General features: G+C 35.5%; 1 protein-coding gene across 1 annotated transcript; it reads left to right on the forward strand.

Moving 5' to 3' along the window:
- Positions 1–447: 447 nt before the first annotated feature.
- LOC145695007 (uncharacterized) lies at positions 448–14,191 on the forward strand. The gene is made up of 3 exons (XM_081771832.1): positions 448–786; positions 6,482–7,030; positions 13,918–14,191. Exons 1-2 carry the CDS (start codon positions 463–465, stop codon positions 7,004–7,006), a joined length of 849 nt encoding a protein of 282 aa, XP_081627958.1. The 5' UTR covers positions 448–462; the 3' UTR covers positions 7,007–7,030; positions 13,918–14,191.
- The last annotated feature ends 5,733 nt before the right edge of the window (positions 14,192–19,924 follow it).

Here is a 19,924-nt window from a genome sequence, read left to right on the forward strand (position 1 = left end):
TTATTAATGTGAAAAGCAATGGTACCTTGTAAACTGGAGCAGAGATTCCTGTAGGTCATGAAACGAAAATGAAAACTCTTGACAAGACCGGATAAGATATGTCAACCACGTTCTCACTGATTAAGATTTGTTTGCTTCCAGATATTTCCATCCGGCTACAGGGCAGTTGAATTAAGTAAGTGAAATTAATTTTTGTTTGAGTATTGTTGATTTCTTTTCTTTCCTTTTTTTTCCTCTTTAACTAGCAATTCTGGAGCTAACCAAAGGAAGAAGACACTAGGACTGGAAAAAGTCAAGACCATTGGCTTCCAGCAAGCCCAGACTCCAAAAAGAAGACCACCTGCTTTATTTGTTACAGTTTTTTCTTTCTTCTTCTTTTTAAAAGTGACGTATTCGAGAGCAACCAGTTCAGGATGCGCACACACACTGTGTGTAACGTCTGTGGCCTGGAAAAAATTGTTAATGGAAAGACCGAAATACAGGTATTTAGATCTTCTGGACATATGTGTGTGTGTGCGTACGTATGTGAGTGAATACATACCAAGAGAGAAAGGGAAATCTCTTTTTGAGTTGAAAACAGCCTATAAGGCGTGGCCACCCTCCGCCTTATTCGAAATACGAAAAAGAAAGATTAGCTTTCTATACAACTCATGGCTAGTCGTCGACCTGCCTACTCATGTGTATAAAACTAGTTCGTCTCTGGCACGTCTCTTCATTCAAGCATTTGCTCTCGTTCACTCACAGGAAGGAAGTGCCAATCCGTATAGTGTTACCATGAGGACTTTGGTAAGTGCTTTACCAATCATACACACTTTAATTTCAGTTCACAAGAAGCCACAATTTACTAAACATGGTTTACTATTGAAAATATTGGTAGATCAATTCTAAATTTCTACTTGTATAGTGGTTTAAGCCGATTTTGATCTTTACCAGTTTGAATTATTAATTTTCTTACTAAGTCGCCGATTCAATTAATTTATTTTTGTATTTATTTCTTTTCAAAATTCGTATTAAAATCTTAGTACTGCGATATGTATAGCTTTGGAAACATTAAGTGAAGGATATTTAAAATTGATTTTATAAAATTAATGATAGGTTATTATATCTTATTAACCGCAGTGTCTTCTTGCTCGTGTTCAAATCTCAATGGGGTTAAAATTTAGTATCAATTTCACCTAAAGAGGTGGCGTGCTTTTTGAGCATGTTCAGGTCAATGAGACCTGTTGATTGATATATGAATGTATGGCCGCCCGCAATGGGAGGCAAGGATTAGCAGTTGTCCCCCAGCCTCCCTGGATTCCCAAAGTGTTTGGTTTTTAGAAGTAGATATTAAGACCCAAGACACACTAATTGCTTTACTACGGGGGTAAAAGTGGATTTAAAAAGGTAGTGGTACGCATGACGTCAGGCCGTCCCCCGTGCCTATATTTTACCAGGAAGTGGAGGGACGCCATAGATATTTTTGAAAGTGAGGGAACGGTATTAACCCGCGTTCCCCTTCACTTTTACCCCTGGTTTACTTATATACTACAGTACTTAATGTATTTATAAGTAAATACTATGTTTAATACTATGTAAATACTTATGTAAATACTATGTTTAATAAGGGTATATCCTTAAATAATTGTTTGTTTGCATGATGTATTATATGTGCACACATGCATCAAAGTATGTGCGGCTTCGCTACTGTAATTCACTGTCGGTCTTTTGCTGAACCTCCCCCTTGGAATTGGTCTTTTGCCCCCTTGGAAAGCGTTCCTGTTTGAATGTATTTTAATTCTAAAGGAGCAAAGTGTCGATTTTTTTATTTTTTTATTTTTATTTTTTTTTTTTTTGTAAACAGTTTTTGTTGGATTATGGGTCTATGTGCCAACGGGAACAAGTACCTAAAGAAGCACCTATGTGCACACATGCATCAAAGTATGTGCGGCTTCGCTACTGTAATTCACTGTCGGTCTTTTGCTGAACCTCCCCCTTGGAATTGGTCTTTTGCCCCCTTGGAAAGCGTTCCTGTTTGAATGTATTTTAATTCTAAAGGAGCAAAGTGTCGATTTTTTTTTTTTTTTTTTGTAAACAGTTTTTGTTGGATTATGGGTCTATGTGCCAACGGGAACAAGTACCTAAAGAATCTAAGTGCAAATCTGTTTTGATATAGTTTCATAGTAATGTTCAAAGATAGCGTTTCCTGTTAGATCATATGGTGAATGTAAGTAGTGTTTTGTTAGGTTCTTTCTGAACTATCTAAACGGAAAACTAATTTATATTGGTTTAATTTATGTTGAAACTAGCCAAAAACTAACTAATTATTACTGTACGTGTGTTTATTGAATGTATCATCGTCCTTCTGTCACAGGTAACTAAGCAAAAATATTATTTAAAAAAGTTGTTATTTCAAATTTACTAAACAATTGCTAATATCTGTGACAACATAGATTAAAACTAATATATAGTTTTATCTTCTTTCTGGTCTTACGATGTGCTCTTACTCTTACACACAATTTCACTCTTCTTGTGCTTGTTCACTTTTCTGTATTAACACACAAAACCACTCAGCCTTCTGCCGAAACGATGACGATATTTTCTTTAGTACAGTAAAACCTGTCAACTTGGCCACTTCTCAAAGTTGGCCACCTGCTCATCTTGGCCTGGTTCATCTTGAACCTGCATTTTCCCATAAGACATTTGTTGCTTATTGCTCTGTAAGTTGACCACCTGTCTATCTTGGAAGTTGGCCGCATTCAAGCAATATCTGCCCTATGATGATAATGATAAGCTTACCTGTGTATCTGGGCCATGCAAAATACCGTTTTGTTATTTTTCTTATAACTCTATCGCATTCCCCTATGACAGGCAGATGTTCTGTTTTTGTGGCTGGAGACAAAGATGCATAGATTCCCACGATTTGTTCTTGGAGTTCAATGGCCAGAACACTACCCCAATACCGAGCGTTGTAGCTCAAGTGGTAGAGCGTTGGCTTTGCATTCGGGAGATCGTGGGTTCGAATCCCGCTGCCGACCATCCTGACTGAGGTTTTCTAGGGTTTCCCTCAGTCCTACCAGACAAATGCCGGGATGGTACCTACTAAACAGGCCCTGACCGATACCTTCTCAAATTCTTTCCATTGCTATTATTGTTGTTGGATATCCAGTGTATCCTCTGAGCTGTATCCGGTGATTGTTAAATAAATAAATAAATTAATTAAAAGGAGTGGTGAGGGAAGATGTGAATAAGAAAAAGCATGTACAGAAATTCAGGAAATGGTTGTATATATTTATTTACCCTGTCTATTTTGGTAAAAACCATTAGTTGTATCGGCTTCTTTCATCAGTGGGGAGCTTTAGTAATTCCGGAAAATTCTCAAGGTTAAAGCTATCTCAATTGTCAACTATTTGGCACCTAACGGCTTGTCGAAAGGTAGCGGAGGTTTTAAAATATGGACTGCCTTAAGATTTTCTGAAAACATGTTTTGCTCCGAGGGAAACACTTGTAGCTCATTTACAAGAGGTAGATGATACTATATAAGAACTACAAAATTAGAATGTGCATATTTACTAAAAAGAATAAAATAAATATGGCTAGAATGAACCACCATAAAACGCAATTTTTTTCTAGTACTGTACCGTATATTGTTATGATTACTCTATATACATTGTTTAAAACTAGCTGCTGTGACATTGCTTATTAAAATTTTACAATCAAGTTATACTAGAAATCCTATTCTAAAAATACGCCAATTACACTTATTTTCTGTAAGTTGGCCACTTTTTAGTGGAACCGATGGTGACCAACATAGATAAGTTTTGCTGTATTATGTTAGGTTAGTTATTTCAATAAACAACTAGACTAGAATGGAACATTTTAAAACCATTTTATTCTTAATACTTTAAAAACAACAAGACTTTCATATTACATATAATTATTACATACATCCCTCTATAGAAAATTGTTTGGTGCATATTATTCTGTACAGTTACATCATTTCAAGTTTTGTCATCACGGGGAGGGGGTAGAGAATTCTCCATTATGTAAAATTCACGACGAAATTTACATCCTGGCCTTCGTTAAATGATGTCTCTGGTCAGTGGCGTAGCACACTTTTGCGGGCCCCCCGCAAAGTATAGAGAAGGGGCCCTAGTTGTAAAGCCGACAGAAGTAAGGTTGAAGTTCTACTTCTTTAAATCTTTATTCATCGCAAGACTTTGAGGCCCCCTATACATCGGGGGCCCCCCGCACTGCGGGGGTTGCGGGGGCAGCTGCTACGCTACTGTCTCTGGTCCTGTAACGGAAAGGAGCCTAAAATGAAACTAGGATTAATGGATTATAGCTCACATATAATAGATCAGAGCTGGAGGGAGTTCGAGCCCTCAGTGACTTGAAAACTTGGAACTTTATATTTGTTCTTACAAAGCAATCGATATTTTGAACATCCTACTGTTATGCTAATTAGGTTGAAGGATCCAGGATGATGAAAAAGTGGGTGTTGTCGGAGAAAGAAAATGGTGAATGAATATAGTGTGGTGAAAGCCACAGACGCAATACAATTCAACACAGGTTCACAAAAAGCAACTGAAGATGGGAGAAGGCCAAAACGTATTGGCATGTAGATACCTACTAGCAAGGTTACACAGGCCTCCAAAGCTCATAGGGCATATCCTAAGCTCTACCCCACCCCCTCATGGAATATTTTTCGATTCAAAATATTGGTCTTGTGTAAATTATGTTTTATTTTGTACACGGCAAAAAGGATTTGTTTTATCTGAGAACTGGTTTATAAACGTGCCTTACTTTTCGAGTCCCTAAAATTGGAGTTGCACGTCATGACTTTAGGGCTTCCAGACGTCACAGTTTAGCCAGGACAGTTCTGTAATAAGGACCATAACTTCTTGGGGGCAGGTGAGCAACTACCTTCCCATTTAAGCTCCTCGACGTTCGAGGGAGGGCCCACTTCAATATAAAACTTTCCTATTCCACATGTTACAATAAAAATATTAATACTTACATTAAAGAAGCATTGAACAAGTGCAGTACATCGAATTCAATAAATAAATAAATAAAACGAAAATGTGATATGGCCCATTTTTAGTAAAATGTCTACTATTACTGCCTCCAGAAATAATATATATATACTTCTTAATGTTTTAAGTTGTGTGAAACATAGTCCTCTCGATTTAATTTGTAAAGCTTGGAATGCACCCATCATATCATTTCCAAAAGAACTGAAAATAATCTAAGGTGCTGCCAGTGCCGTGCCGTGGAAAATCAGCGCCCGATCCTAGGGTATACGACTGCGTTTTTTTTCTTCTTAAGCCTCCACTTTCCCCTGCCTTGGCCGAATGTTTACAACTGCGTTCTTATAGGTTTACATATATTCCAAGCAATTTTCCTATTTTTTCCTTTTTTTCTCTCTCCCGAATGTGTGCCGCCCTTACTTCAGCGCCCTAGGCCGTTGTCCCGCTCGCCCTCCCCCGGCATGGCACTGTGCAGCTGCCCGGGGAACTAATTATGCATTTCCTTAAGATGAAGCATAAATATAATCTGGAGTCCTGTAAATTTGCATTGTAGTTTGCGATAGTCACTATTGTAGTTGCATTGAGTTGCGAGGTACAAATTTTGCGAATATCGATATGGAATTAGGCCCTACTATAATAAATCGCCAACTGGGGCCCCTAGAAGTAATATATATATTTTTTTTAATTAAGGATTTAGACACTGGGAGGAGCAAATTTCATATTTTTCTACGGGTCCAACTTCGTATTTTTCTACAGGGGCCCAAATATTAATGCTTGCCCTCCCAGAAAACGTTTGAAGCACGGTACTGCCGGGAGTCCCCCACAAATTGCTCAAAACTCCAAATGTCCCAGTTTTTCTTCACAACATAAATTAGATTGGATTTTGAGTTTAGCGTTAGCATAATTTACTTTCGTATGACTCAAATCAATGTTTAATAATAAGTTTGTTCTAGGTATTTTTGTTCTAAGTAGCAAAAGTTTGACCAAGTTCAACTGCGATATCTAATAACTCGGCACCTAAAGTTCTGCATGTCATAATACTCTGTATTTCCAGTCCCACCAAACTCGTCAAGGTGTATCACCATGCCAAGTTTGGTCAAAATTATATGAGGTTTGTCGATCACGTATGATGTATACTATCCTTGTGACAAAAGAAGGAATAGATGGCGCTGCCTGTGATTGAAATGTTGTCCACTGTTATTGCCTATGTGCACTTCTGAAATATGTGTAAGACTTACGGTACATTTTGAGGAATATAATACTATGTTACTTTTCATTTGTCTTATGATTGTTTTGTTATTTGGTCGTCCTTGAGAAGGAGCTCACACGAGAACGTTCAGCAAAAGGGTTGATCGGAAGAAACATAATAGAGCATTAAACCTTGTATAAATTATAGGATGTTTTGTGGCAAAAAGACAAATTTCAATGTCAGATATTCAAAAGTAAGGATTTAATTTTATCCTTTATTTCAGGTTGTTTGCATTCTCTTCGCTCTTGCCTACGCAGAGCCCCCATCTGAGTCTGATCTTGGAGACAAAGAAAAGCGTGGAACCACACAGAAGACAACACAAGCAACAGTAGCTACAGTTCCTACCGCACCCTTCGCATACGGTGGATACGCCATTGCACCACCCATTGCTTACGGTGGTGGTTTAGTCTTCGGACATCCTGGATTGGGCTACCCAGCTTATCCAGCTCCTGCTTACGGGCACGCTCCTGTTGCTGTCTACAGTCAACCAGCTCCTGTCTACAGTCCTGCACCAGCAGCTCCAGTATATGCCCCAGCTCCTGCAGCATATGCCACATCGCCAGCATATGCTATTGCTCCAGCTTATCCTCAGGCATATGCTGCTCCATTGGCATACGCTCCAGCCCCATATGCCATCGCTCCAGGTTATGCTTCACAAGTAACGGCAGCTCCATCTTCAAAGACTGTGTCTAGTTCTGCAAGTACAACAACATACGGGAATTACCGGCAATCGAGTCACCAAGGGTAGAAGTCGTGGACACTTTCATTTAAGGTAATTAGCATATTATCCTTATAAAATACAAGCTGAACTGCTCGTTACAGGAACAGTGAGGTTTATAGAAAATATTTCGAAGATATATTTAAATCCTTTCTTCCCTTGAATGAGTAGTTCAATGACAGTTAAATGAACGAACTGAACTCGTCCGAAGTTGTATGTACCAAAATTCATTTCAAACAATTCAGCTGTTCTCTTTTGAAGATGTAAAGAAAAATATATGTATAGAAATTGTTCTCTTTTTCTCACTTAGGAGCGGAATTTTCGAAAATGCTGAGACACATGTTTAATTATTATTAATTTTTAATTTTAATGTGTTTTATCTTCCTAACGACTGATATCTGAGGTTTTTGCCATATGCTTTGAACCCCTAGTATTTTTAGCGTAATTTTTTAGATTCCCTTTACCCTCTTTAGAATACATATAATATAATTCTACATATTATATGACATCTTAAAGCCTAGGTCTCTTCACTACTGTTACGTAAAGGTATGCTACATCGAAATCAATTTTTCTGATCGATATTTCGATATATCGGTCAAGTTTCAATATTTTGTCAACCGATTTTCAATATCCTAATTAGATATCGCACAGGCCTACTTGGAAGTAGTCGCACTGATTTTTATGGACTCACCAGATGCGGTTTGCACATCGAACAATTGTTCTTCTGTTAACAATCTGGTAGATCGCTTCTTAGTGAGTTCATTATACATACTACTGTTTCCTGGAGATTGTCATACAGTCGCTTGATGTGGAATTTGTTTGAATTTTTCTGTTCCGTACTCCTCTGTGTAGGCCCTCGGGGTCAGAGTATAACTACACTGGAGTCCCACCAATTGGGAACGAACCTTGTTCGAATTAAGTGATTGTTCGGAAGCCGGAATAACAGTAAAATCGCGGTTTGATGCGAGTGAACGGGTCTATTGTGTTGTAATACATAGCGTATAGTATTTCAGAATAAGTTTTCTGACTACGGTATATGTACTGTACTGGAAAAATGTTAAAAATGTTGGAAAAACTTGATGCCTTTATTTTCCGATGTACAGTAACGTACAGTACATACAGTAATCTTTCCGTTAAGGGTATTATTATCTTTGTGTAGCTCAAAGATGATAATACTGAAATACTGTATTACTTTACTGTATTTCATTCATACTAAACCTATAAATTTCAATATTGTACAGTACTTACACTGTATTCTGTTTGAAACTTTGTGTAATTGTCGTAATGTGGCTTAAGGCCTGAATACAGGTACAGTATTAAAGAAAAGATTTTGTATTGTATTTAACGAAAGTTTACTTCGTTTTCTACGAAAACATGCACCCATTTCCATTCTTTTTAGTTATTAGTTTCCTAAAACTTCTTATTTTAGCCACAAAAAATAAATAAAATAAAATAAATTATTCTTCCCAGACCTGTTCGGATTAAACGTGTTCGGATTACCGAGACTCCACTGTAGGAGAAATGTTAGTTATACATACTCAGAGCCCCCTCGTGGTTGCATGATTAACATCGAAGCTAGAAGTTAGAAAATACGTCCACATATTAGTTTTTTTTTTTAAATTAGGTAATTCATTTAAAATATTTCTCTCTTGAGTTTTTTTTTTAATTTTCCACTGTTTATTTTATATCTAATTCATAATTCTATATTTAGTATCCATATTTTTCATACCCTTTTCTTTTTTTTCTATTTCTTATTTCTCTACTTTCGCACAATATTACACCTATATATTTATTTATTTATTGCAGATTGATATGGAAATCAATCGAAATATATTTTCTTTTTTCTTATGTCCTATTGGTTAGAAAGAGTGTGTATTTTATGTACGTGACTCCATAAAGTGTAGGAGAACAGAACGTTTCTGAACACATTGGTGATTACAGAAAGCAAAGGATCCAAATTTCCTAAAATTATTATTTTTTTCTTAAAAATTCGGATTAATACGACGTAAAAACATTAGTAATCACATTTTGGGCACCTTCTTTAAGCCCACTTGACTCAGTCTGACTTAGAACCCATTTCTTCGAGAGGTGTGCGGTATTGTTTAAATTGAGAAGAGTCAGAAATACTGGCGATTCTGCAAGAATCACCCAAAACTAAATTTCTGTATGTGTGGTTCCAGATTCGATCCCGGGGACTGCTTTCTCTGATAACACTTAAGTAGCAGTTTTTAGATCCCAGTTTTAAGCAGTAGGTCTAAGGCCGTTTAAACTCTAGTTAATCAGTTAATTATCAAAGAAGGAAAAAAAAGGAAAGATAGATGTTGGGCTTGTGCGTGCTGTAACGTTAAGAAATGATTTTCTTTCTTTTTTTATTTGTTTTTCTGGCTTTATCTTATAGATTGCGTATTAAAGATTTTAAAAAAAATATTGTGAGAAATAAATATTAAGTAATGGCGACCGAACTAAAGCGACATCAATCCTCTCCCCCCGCATCCAGAGAAAGTACAATTTAAGTTAAAAATTTTAGATGCATTTATTTTCAAAGGAAAAGATACTAAGAATGCTTCTACAATACTTAAAAAAAATTATCAATAGGTTTAGAAATGCCAGTGGCAGGGGTTAGAGATGGCGATCGAGCTTAGAAGTAGTGCTAGTTAATTGGATTATAGTTTTGCGTACTTTTCAATACAAAGGCTACATGACACGTGGATCTACAGTTTAAAATGGAATCCAAATCACCGTAATGGATACAAGTTTCAGTGACGTCCCACCAGGAATCGAACCCGAGGCCCCAAGGTGCGTGCGCTAACTATTAAACTAACGGAAAAGGCATGAAAATTTACATGGTAATATATTGTTTTTTTAATTGCAAAATAGAGTTTGTTTAGAGACAAGGTTATTTTGTACTCTTAACAGCAATTAGACGTTCGTAGAAGTATGGATAGAGAAATAGAAGAAGCGATTAAGATGGTAACTAAAGAATGTACTCAAAATACTTTACGATCTATGAGACCAGACAAATGCTAGTCATCTAGGATTGAAGGAAGCCTCATATATAATCGTGCATTAAGTAGAATTTGAAATTTTAACGTCTTCAACATGATATTCAATCAGCAAGACAAGAGAGGATATACGGTAGATATATAGCCCTAATCATCCCATATAAAAGGGACATAGAGCTACACAGGGTATGGGTCCTCTCAAAAGTCTGACTTTTCTGTAGATTTAGTCTAATTGCAAGGGTAAATTTACACATTTTAAAATAATTTATCTTCATGCTGAATTTGGACCCAACCAAAAGCTTTGTACTCCCGAAATGAATTTCTGCGAACGTGTGTGACCATATACAGTGGAGTTCCGGTAATCCGAAAACGTTTAATCCAAACAGGTCCGGAAGGAAAGTTTTATTCTTTTTCGTGGCTAAGATAAGCAGTTTTAGAAAATTAATAACTAAAACAAAGTAAACTTTCGTTAAATACAGTTTTTTTTGTTTGTTTTAATACCTGTATTTAGGCCTAAGTCACAGTACTTACTGTACGTGAAAAATAAAGGCCACATTTTAAACATTTTTCCAATACAGTACATATACTTCCAGTCAGGAAACGTGTTTTGAAATACTATACGTTATGTATTATAACACAATAGACCCGTTCACCCGCTTGAAACCGAGATTTTACTGTTATTCCGGCTAATCCGAAGAATCATGTAATTCGAACAGGGTTCGGTCCCAATTAGTTCGGATTAGCTGAACTCCACTGTATTTAAAAATGTTTTATTAGCTTTAATTATTAAGAAGAAAATCATAAAAAAATTTTAAATATACATACATACTGTGCTAACCCATTTCCAACTTGCTGTTTATTCTAAAATGTTGATATGATTCAACCACTAGCACTTGACAGAATTAAATTGTAAATTCAGTTCGTTTTAAATCCCATTTTAAATGTTTTATTTGTAGTATTGGTGTGTTTGGTTTAAGTAATTAATTTGATTTTGGGTTTAGCGTCTCTTTCAGCGGCGAGGCTATATAAGACGTAGACTCACAGCTATATAACAGGAACACGACAGCTACTTCGGTGTTAAATTTAGTGCAGTGTACTTATATTTTCGGTCTTGTGGTCGACGAACACAATGTACGTGACTTTCTCCGAGTGTTTCAGTTTTCTTCAAACATTACTAATTTCTAATGCTCATTGTTTTCTTAGCCCTGAGACGTCACAGCAAGTTATTTTGTTCCACTGCATTTTCTTCTTTTTTCTCTCAGTTTATTTGTGTTTATAAGCTGAGTTCCAACATGGGTCGTTTGTATGACAACCAGCGGGTATATAAAATATGGAGGTCATCTTTAGAAATCCATTTTAAATTATCCCAGCAAACGTTCTGCAATTTCTAATTTCCTTTTGACGTGTTTGGCGTTATCTTTCTCTTTGCTAAGCAGCTGGAATAGGCGGGTCCGCAATAAGAAAAAGGGAAATTAGCTCTATAGCTGAACAAGTATTTATCCCTATAAGAACTGGAACATGTTGGTAAAGAAACATCTTCTTGCAAATATATATCACTTTCTCCTCGGAAGAAACAATGTTTTCTTCTCTCCCACCATTTCTTTCTCACCTTGTTTTCGATTTCGATCACTGGGTGCATTGCTTTTACCACAAATGATGCACTGAATTGGTAATTGGCCAAGAAAGCTACTGCAATGTATACAATTTAGGTTAATAATGGGCTGTTTGTTTAGTTGTTGGATGAAAGTTGTTTTTTAAAGGATGCAGGCTAACACCTTCATTTATTATAATTTTAAATTGGAATGATTAGTTTCATTGGCGATTGCTGCTGTCTGGTGGGTGTCTATCTATCTAGGTTAAATGTTTGATATTCAGATACCGATTCGTTTCTCACCAGCCGAGTTCTAAGCATGGTACCTTATCTCATGTATTATTTGAAAATGTTTAGTGGGTTGTACAAAAATGTTTTTGTAGTATCTTGTGTTTCAACATTTTATACATGAGACAAGCCCAAAGTTAGCAATCAGCAAACGGTAGAAAGAAAATACAGCATTCGTACTATAATTACCCCATCAACAACAAGGCTATATGAGACGTGAACATATAGTTTAAGGTGGAATTCAAATCACTGTGATGCATTCAAAATTTTCACAGCCCTCCTACCGGGAATTGATCCCAGGACCTCGTGCGCAAAGAATGTTCATTCTAGTCACTAGTCTATCGAAATGTTTGAGTTTTACGTCCCACGGTTATGCCGGCTAGGCTAAAGGAGACGGTGATTATGAAAAATGAATGAAATGGTGGAATGAAGGAAGTGGGAAGAAACGGGAGAACCCCGAGGAAACCCACACACACAGTTGAGTCGAGTTGATTTGAGTTTAACATCCCTTTCATCAGTGAGGCTATATGAGACGGGACTTTCTGATTAACGAGGAAGCCGAACCACATGACCTCAAGCCAGGAATCGAACTCGGGTGTTCTACGCCAAAGGTGCGTACGCTAACCGCTTAGCCACGAAGGAGCTCTTCCATGCACACTCTATTTGTCCACCAGAAAGTTCACTTGTCGCGAGCTGGAATCAAACCAAGAACCACATGCACCAGAGGTGAACGCTCTACCACTGAGCCACCGCGTCCCTTAGTCTGTCGATGAGAGCACACACTTCTATAAGGGAATTTAGTTTACTGTCTATATTTTCCCCGAGTTACTAATTTCAGACAACGAACATATGAGGAATTTTCAATACACGAAATACTGGACCGTTGCCCAGGTTAAGACTTAGAGGTCCAGGACAGTTAAGCCGTTACCAGAGCTGAGGCAACCTTTTTGTCAATTTAGCAATAAACAATCTTTATTTATTTATTTATTTTTATTCATATAATGTGCTTTGGCTTTAGAGCAGACAAGTGCAAATTTTATATGTATTATAATTTTTACATTTATATAACAATAACAATATTATATTTCCACACGCGATGAACTACCTTTCCTTCAAAGGAACGGATGAGTTCACTATGAGTGGTGGCTTGTAAAGGAAGTTACATCAGTATTTGTATAATAATAAACTCAAACTAAGCAAATAAAACTAACTTCATATTCTAATTTTTACTTAAATTTTCTTCACTTAGTTTGAAGCAATAGAAGTTTTCGTTTTTTTTTTTTTTGTTTTTTTACCGCTGTGACTTCTCAAGAACCGCCACTGTTCACTATAGTCCACAAACTATATTACTTTTTACTTTATAAATGCAACATAGAGAATGATTTATGCTTGTTCATTTGTTTGGCGATCTTTAGAAATTCATTTACTATCTTTAAATTGAAAAGCGACCGTTTTGTCTCTCTACACATCGTCCACTCCGAGATTGCAGCCCTAGACACCCGTCTAGTTTGCCTATAGCCAAAAGTTTGGAGCTGTCATTGTCTCCGGCACTTCATGTGCCTCTTACATATGCATGACATTACAGACTACGAATCATCTTTTAAAGCGTGCAACACAATCGATAGTGTTTGAATTAGGCGAATGAAACAGAAGCACTGAAACATAGTTGACATGTGATATATAGATGTTGCTAAACAGACGCACTACAATACGAGCAGATGTGCATATGAAACATACAGTGAATGATGAGTCGCTTCCTTCGTGCTGAAATTGACGTGAATATGTACAAAGACGTGGCAACACCGTAACCCTCTCATTTGCTAGCAAACGTTTAGAGGAAATTCGGAGCATCACCCTCAACCGCCATAAACGGTGTCCCTTAGTATAGATAAAAATACAAAAACTACCTAGGTAAATTGTTTCTCAAGTACTTGCCCGATAAGTCGAATAGGAAATCAAATTAATAAAAATGAGTGGCTTTAGTTAAAAAAAAATAAAACATAAATTAAATACTGTTAGACATAATTTTAATGAACTTATTTTTCTTCTTTTCATTTCAGGTATTAAATGTTCACTTCTCACCACGTTTCCTGTGATACAAAGATTTCCCACTCAGGATGTAATATATTCTATTCATATTGAATCATCACTGATCATACATATCATCAGTATTAAAGTAAATCACACCGTCGCTATTATTATTGTTTAATAATAATACTTACCACAACGTCGTATATATATATATTTTTAAATGAGTGTGAGATTATTCTAACAATTTTGTATAAAACATTTTTTATTTGTAGTACAAAATAAATGCACTAAATTAAATAATAATTGTGTTTTTCTTTATAATTTTATGTAACTTTCTTTCTCTGTAGATTTTTTTTTTTCTGTGAAGTTACAACGTATCTATGACAAACGTATACTTTCATTTCTTCAATGCTATATTAGCTAAATATAATACAAGTAATAGAGTTGAAATTAGAATAAAGAATTATTGATCGTTATTTTTACTAGTTAAGGTGGATCACCACCCGGAAGTCAGTACATATTTTAGCTCATTCCCTTAACTACTGCGCAATGAAACGTTACATATTATAAATATTGTACTGTAAGATAAAGTTATGTTTCAGCTACAACACAAGTCACTGATTCATTTGGTTGTCTTTTAATATTGAAAAAGGAAACAAATAAAAGAAAATATTTGATTCGTTTTATAATGAGCACACAAGATGGCACTTGCTGTTAGATCTTACTAGAAGTGCTCAATTTTATGAAATGTTTATTTCTACGTGTAAAGTATTTTAAAGTAACGATCTTATTACGAAATAGATATATTATTTGACAGTTGTTCGTGTTATGTTTCACATTTTATTTAAATATTAATTTACATTTAAGGAAATAGATTTTGAGAAGAAATTTGCGCAGAACGCCATAATGCATTATTGCCAAATTTGTACGTTTAATTCCTGGACTCTAGCGTTGCAGTTCGAGGAGCGGAACTTATCTGTGAATTGCGGTAGGGGTCGAAAACTAATTTCTCCAGTAAGTATCCAAGCAGAATTCCATGATTACTTCTTTTATTATCTGGCTCCAGTAAGCACTCGACACTACCTCGCAATGCAGCACTATTCAAGCAGCGTTTAGCTGTAATGTACCATTACAGTTGAAAGTAATGGCAACTTTTTTTTACGCACCCTGTACCTAGTAATTTTTTTTTATTCAATTTCGGTTTAGTTACACAATTTATTTACTCTCTTTACTTCGAATTAAATATAATGAATCGAAAGGTTTCATTAGTAACCATATTCCCACTGAATAATATATTTTATTTATATTTTGATTAAGTGTAAATCCCATTTTCGGATATATAAGTTGAATAGTTACAAGGTTTACCATTCTGACGTCATACCGAAACATAGTTCCGTCATTGGATATAAATTTTCTTAATTTCAGACCAATGTAGAATTTAGTCAGGTACCTAATCTTTCCCTCACCCCCTCTCATTAGTCCATAGTCACTTTCAGATCCGGTTATATCTGGATTTGCCAAATTTCTATTTGTTTTGTAATTTCCGCGGCTAAAGTTTTCGTTCTGATTGGAGGAATTCTCCTACCTCTGGCTTTTTCGGCGCAATGTTATCAGAATAATCGAAGACACATTACGAGGAGCAGCCCGTGATTTCTTCTTCTACATATCTGCGGTAAAAGGATGGAAATTCTAACTATCTCAAGGTAATATCCAGTTAATTTCATTGATAAACGCCGTATAATGATTTAGGAGCTGACAAACTTACATTTTTCGTGAAGTGAACTGTAAAAAATAAAGGAGAAATGGGAACCAGCTTTACAGACGCCATATTGCTCGTTATCCAAGCCAAAGAATAGACAATATAGGAAAGTGATTTTTGATCTGTTAAAACTCAGTTAGGGATTAGGGACAATACGACCTGGTTTCGTACATATATTATAGTGTGTATAGTAAATGTGATTTTTTTTTATTAGTCAGTAAGTGCATGTACACAGTAGGTTTCATAGTTGCAATGTTAACTTTCGGAATGGCAGCTTAAGCTAACAAAAAGGGGCTCCTATTCATTTTCCAAATTGAACCAGTTCTAGCGGGGGAATGGGTTAGTTATTGTTTGTTTTAGGGCCTTTTCCCCTCTCAGGGGAAGGGTCCCTCAATAAACCTCGTTAAGGTGCCCCCAGGGCATCAATCTTTGGCAATCATCATGTAAATAATTGGTCAGGTCAATTGGACCTAGGGTTACTTTTCTCATTTTGCCCCCCTTTAAGTTTAATAGAGCCGACTGTATATACCGACGAGGGAGTAATGTATTTTAAATCTAATATGTTAGGTTACTTTCTTCAATATGCATGTAATTCAATGGTGCATGTTTGGTTTAGTTAGTTGTCTTTATGTATAGTACTAACAGTGGTGTATGTAGTTAGTAGTTTTGTGTGAGTGTGTGAATTTTCGGTTAGGACAGTGTATAAATATGCGTTAATTTAGTACCATTTGTCTAACTCGAAGTATACTAAACCGGAGTAAATATTAAATTTCTGATTAATGAGTACAAGTATATATTTCAGTACACGGTAAATTATGCCTCCACTACAGCGCCATAGTGTCTGTTTTCGGTAGTCAATTGTTTGTTGACATTACGACATCGCATGACTTAGTGATCTAGATTGTTTGATTTTGGCCATTTATTTCTAAATTACATCCCGTGGACATGGTTTTCGGTTCAGATGAGTATACATTCATATAAGATAGCATGAGATCTTCCTGTACTGAAAATTTCAGCTTGCTAGGTCCAGTAGTAATTGAAATATCTACTGAAATAAAGAATACCTATTTTCTTAATAGAAGTAAAGCCCATATGCTGTTACTGTTTGTTTCAAAATGTAGTATTAAATTCTCTTTTCCCGTGGCTGTAGAAAATTCCATTGTTGCTTTAGTTTTATCAGCAAATTGGAAATAGATTAATCGTTGACAATTTAACTTTCAGTGAATACACGTATGATTTTTTTTAAAACTGCGAAGTAAATACAATTTGGGTGCTTCGAAACAAAGAGTACGCGGTTCGATGAATGTTATCGTGTAGTAGTTTGAGCGTGATAGATTGTGATAATTATATATATTTATTACTGTGTAATGTAAATATGTGTATGGCCTGCGTGTAAAATGTATGAAATAGGGTGTCTATAAAATATTACTTCGCGCGAAAATTAGTAGATAATGAATGAATGTAATGCTATATTAATAATATGATATAAAATATGAATGAGATGATGACACCTACATTTAAATGGATAGGCCTAGTGTATGTTATATAGTGAAAATATGAATACGTTTACGAAAAAAAAATCTCTCGCGTTTTGACTTCTACACCAGTACATTCATCCAACCGAGTTTGCTACTTGGATAGTAAATTGTAGTTGGGAATTGTGTGTTACTTCGTATTTAAGTACCTCATAATAACAGCCCCAGATCTTAAGCCTTTCAATAGATAGGGTAGCATCATGTGGGAATTACTTCTAAAGGTTGACAGAAATGATAATTAAGAAAAATAACTGCTATTTCCTGTGATCATCGAAAAGTACAGGTTTCGGTCATTTGTACCTTTAACATTCATAGCCTCTCCGAGATTTTTTTTTCGTTGCTTACCTTATTTATTTATTGTGCAGTGTTCATATAACTCAGTTCGGACTATCCGATTAAATCAACTGCTACTAAATTAATATTCACGTCATTAGCGTACCCGGACGTCGACCCCTAGTCCCCTTAAGTATTTTCATGTCTTTTCTTAGTTTAATTAGATGAGGGAAATTAACGACGTCCCAGACTGTGGCATGTCTGCGCAGGGTAGCCATCGGTGATGTTTGGTTATTGAAATCACCGATCCAAAATTCAGTTTATTTAATTTTTTTTTATTTTGGCAAATTCTAATTAGGGATATCTTAGCTATTACTCTAATTTCATTACTATTCTGGAATCTTCTAGTTTCCAAGAGGTCGGATGATTTTTTTCTTTTGAAATTCTAAATTAACGCCGTCTCTAACCTTCCGGAGGATTTTCGGGACCCTGCTGGTTTGGGCCGGATACGGGGATCGGATTTCAATCTTACAACCAAACTCTTGTGGGATTGGGATCTGATGGACACAGAACTTGCATCCTTGGCAGCAGGGCGCTCCTTGAGTCTACGTATTTGAGTAGACCACCCTTTTGGCATGTTAAGAATATTTTGGCTATGGATTTTGTTGAGAGCGAAATTCGACTTTTATCTTTGTAGCGTTAGTTATTTCCCACTTAAGTCTTTGGCGCCCCTATTCTTCGTCTTCCTTCTTCTCTATCTCTCTCTCTGTCTTCATTACTTCGAGATTTTTTTTTTCAAATTTTTCAACCTCCCCCCCCTTCCGGTTTCTGAAACTCATGAAAACGTACAATATTCATATCTCTTATTTCGATCGTATGTACTAACTGAGACATCGAGGGATGCAATTCGTGGAGGTATTGCAGCACAACTCAGGACCATTTTCGCGATATTTAATCCACCACGGGAGAAACTGACGAGAAGGTACACTATGCTTTCAGATTCCTGAAAACATTTGTTATTCATTGATCGTACAAATTATATCCATTGATTACTGATTTCTGGTTTTTCTTTCTATTGATTGGTCATATAGTGTGTATGTATTAATAGTTTGGGCCCACTAGTTTCGAATAACATTGATTTTTTTTTCTGTATATACATCTATATATGTACCAAATTTCACATAAGTAAATCCCCACGCTAAGCGGGTTTGCATATCCAGGCTCCTAACTATGAAAATATTTACGATCACTCCAACCCCAATCATTTCACAGATTCAACCTGTTGTATATAAGTTATTAGGACGTAAAATTGAATGTAATTTATACGAAAAACCCTTTTATGCATTGCAAGACCTGTAACGTCCAAATATTCACCACAAACTTATAGTTGTATCGACATAAACAAACAAACAAAAAAAAAAGTGTGGAGCAGGAAACCACTTTACACAAAAGTCAAAAGAGGTCATTGAAGACATACGAACTGGTCGAGCGGTTTGTGTCACTAGTCTATCAATCAGAAGTTTCTGTGTTCAAACCCTGTAGATAATATTCGTTTTTTTTCTGAAAAGTGTGTTCCTATTTTCATCAGAGGACTGAGAACATTTCTTTGAATAAATCTTTGGAAACTACTTTTCTCTCAAATTCGATTAGAAGCGAACATTATATGAATTGCTAATCTAAAATCCACAGCTGAGAACAAAATATTAAGTATGTTCAATATGTCATTATTATCGCTTGATTTGTAATTAAAAACTAATTATAAGCATTGACGATTTCAGAAGATTCTCCCCGGTAATGGTCAAGATATGAATGAGAAAAAACTGATAAAACATTATTAGTCTACTTTGAGCATGATCGAAAATAACTTATGGCCATGAAGGGGAAATTTATGTCGACAGGGTCTCAAATTCTCCGACGGGTCATGACCTGAAATTATCATTGTTTGAAAGGTATCCTTAACAAATAGAATATTATATTTATTTCTCGTTCTACGTTTTGAAATGGAAAAATCATAATTTTAAATAGAATTATAATACGATAAGCATAAAGATTTATACAACTAATGAAGTAAATATTCTTGTGTAAGCTATCGATTTCTATTCGGATTAAAACTCGAATACTCGTTTGCATCACACTTTAAAGTAATTCCTCTCTCTATATATATTTCCTACTGGAAAGCATGTTTAACTCCAATTACTTAATCAATATTTTTAATAATATATTTTTATTGTAATGCTTTTACTATTCAATGTTGTATGCACTTAATTTCTCAAAGCAAAACCTCACAAATGTATAATTGACTAGTAAATATTATCAAATAAATTATCATTTAGTTTACGTAAACATTGCATCGCCTGATTTGAAACTTCGTATTTTAAATAATAATAATAATAATAATAATAATAATAATAATAATAATAATAATAATAATAATAATAATAATAATAATAATAATAGTAATAAAATCAT

The sequence above is a fragment of the Thermobia domestica genome, chromosome 9 (genome assembly GCF_964235325.1).
Source record: "Thermobia domestica chromosome 9, izTheDome1.hap1.1, whole genome shotgun sequence".
Taxonomy (NCBI): Eukaryota; Metazoa; Arthropoda; class Insecta; order Zygentoma; family Lepismatidae; genus Thermobia; species Thermobia domestica.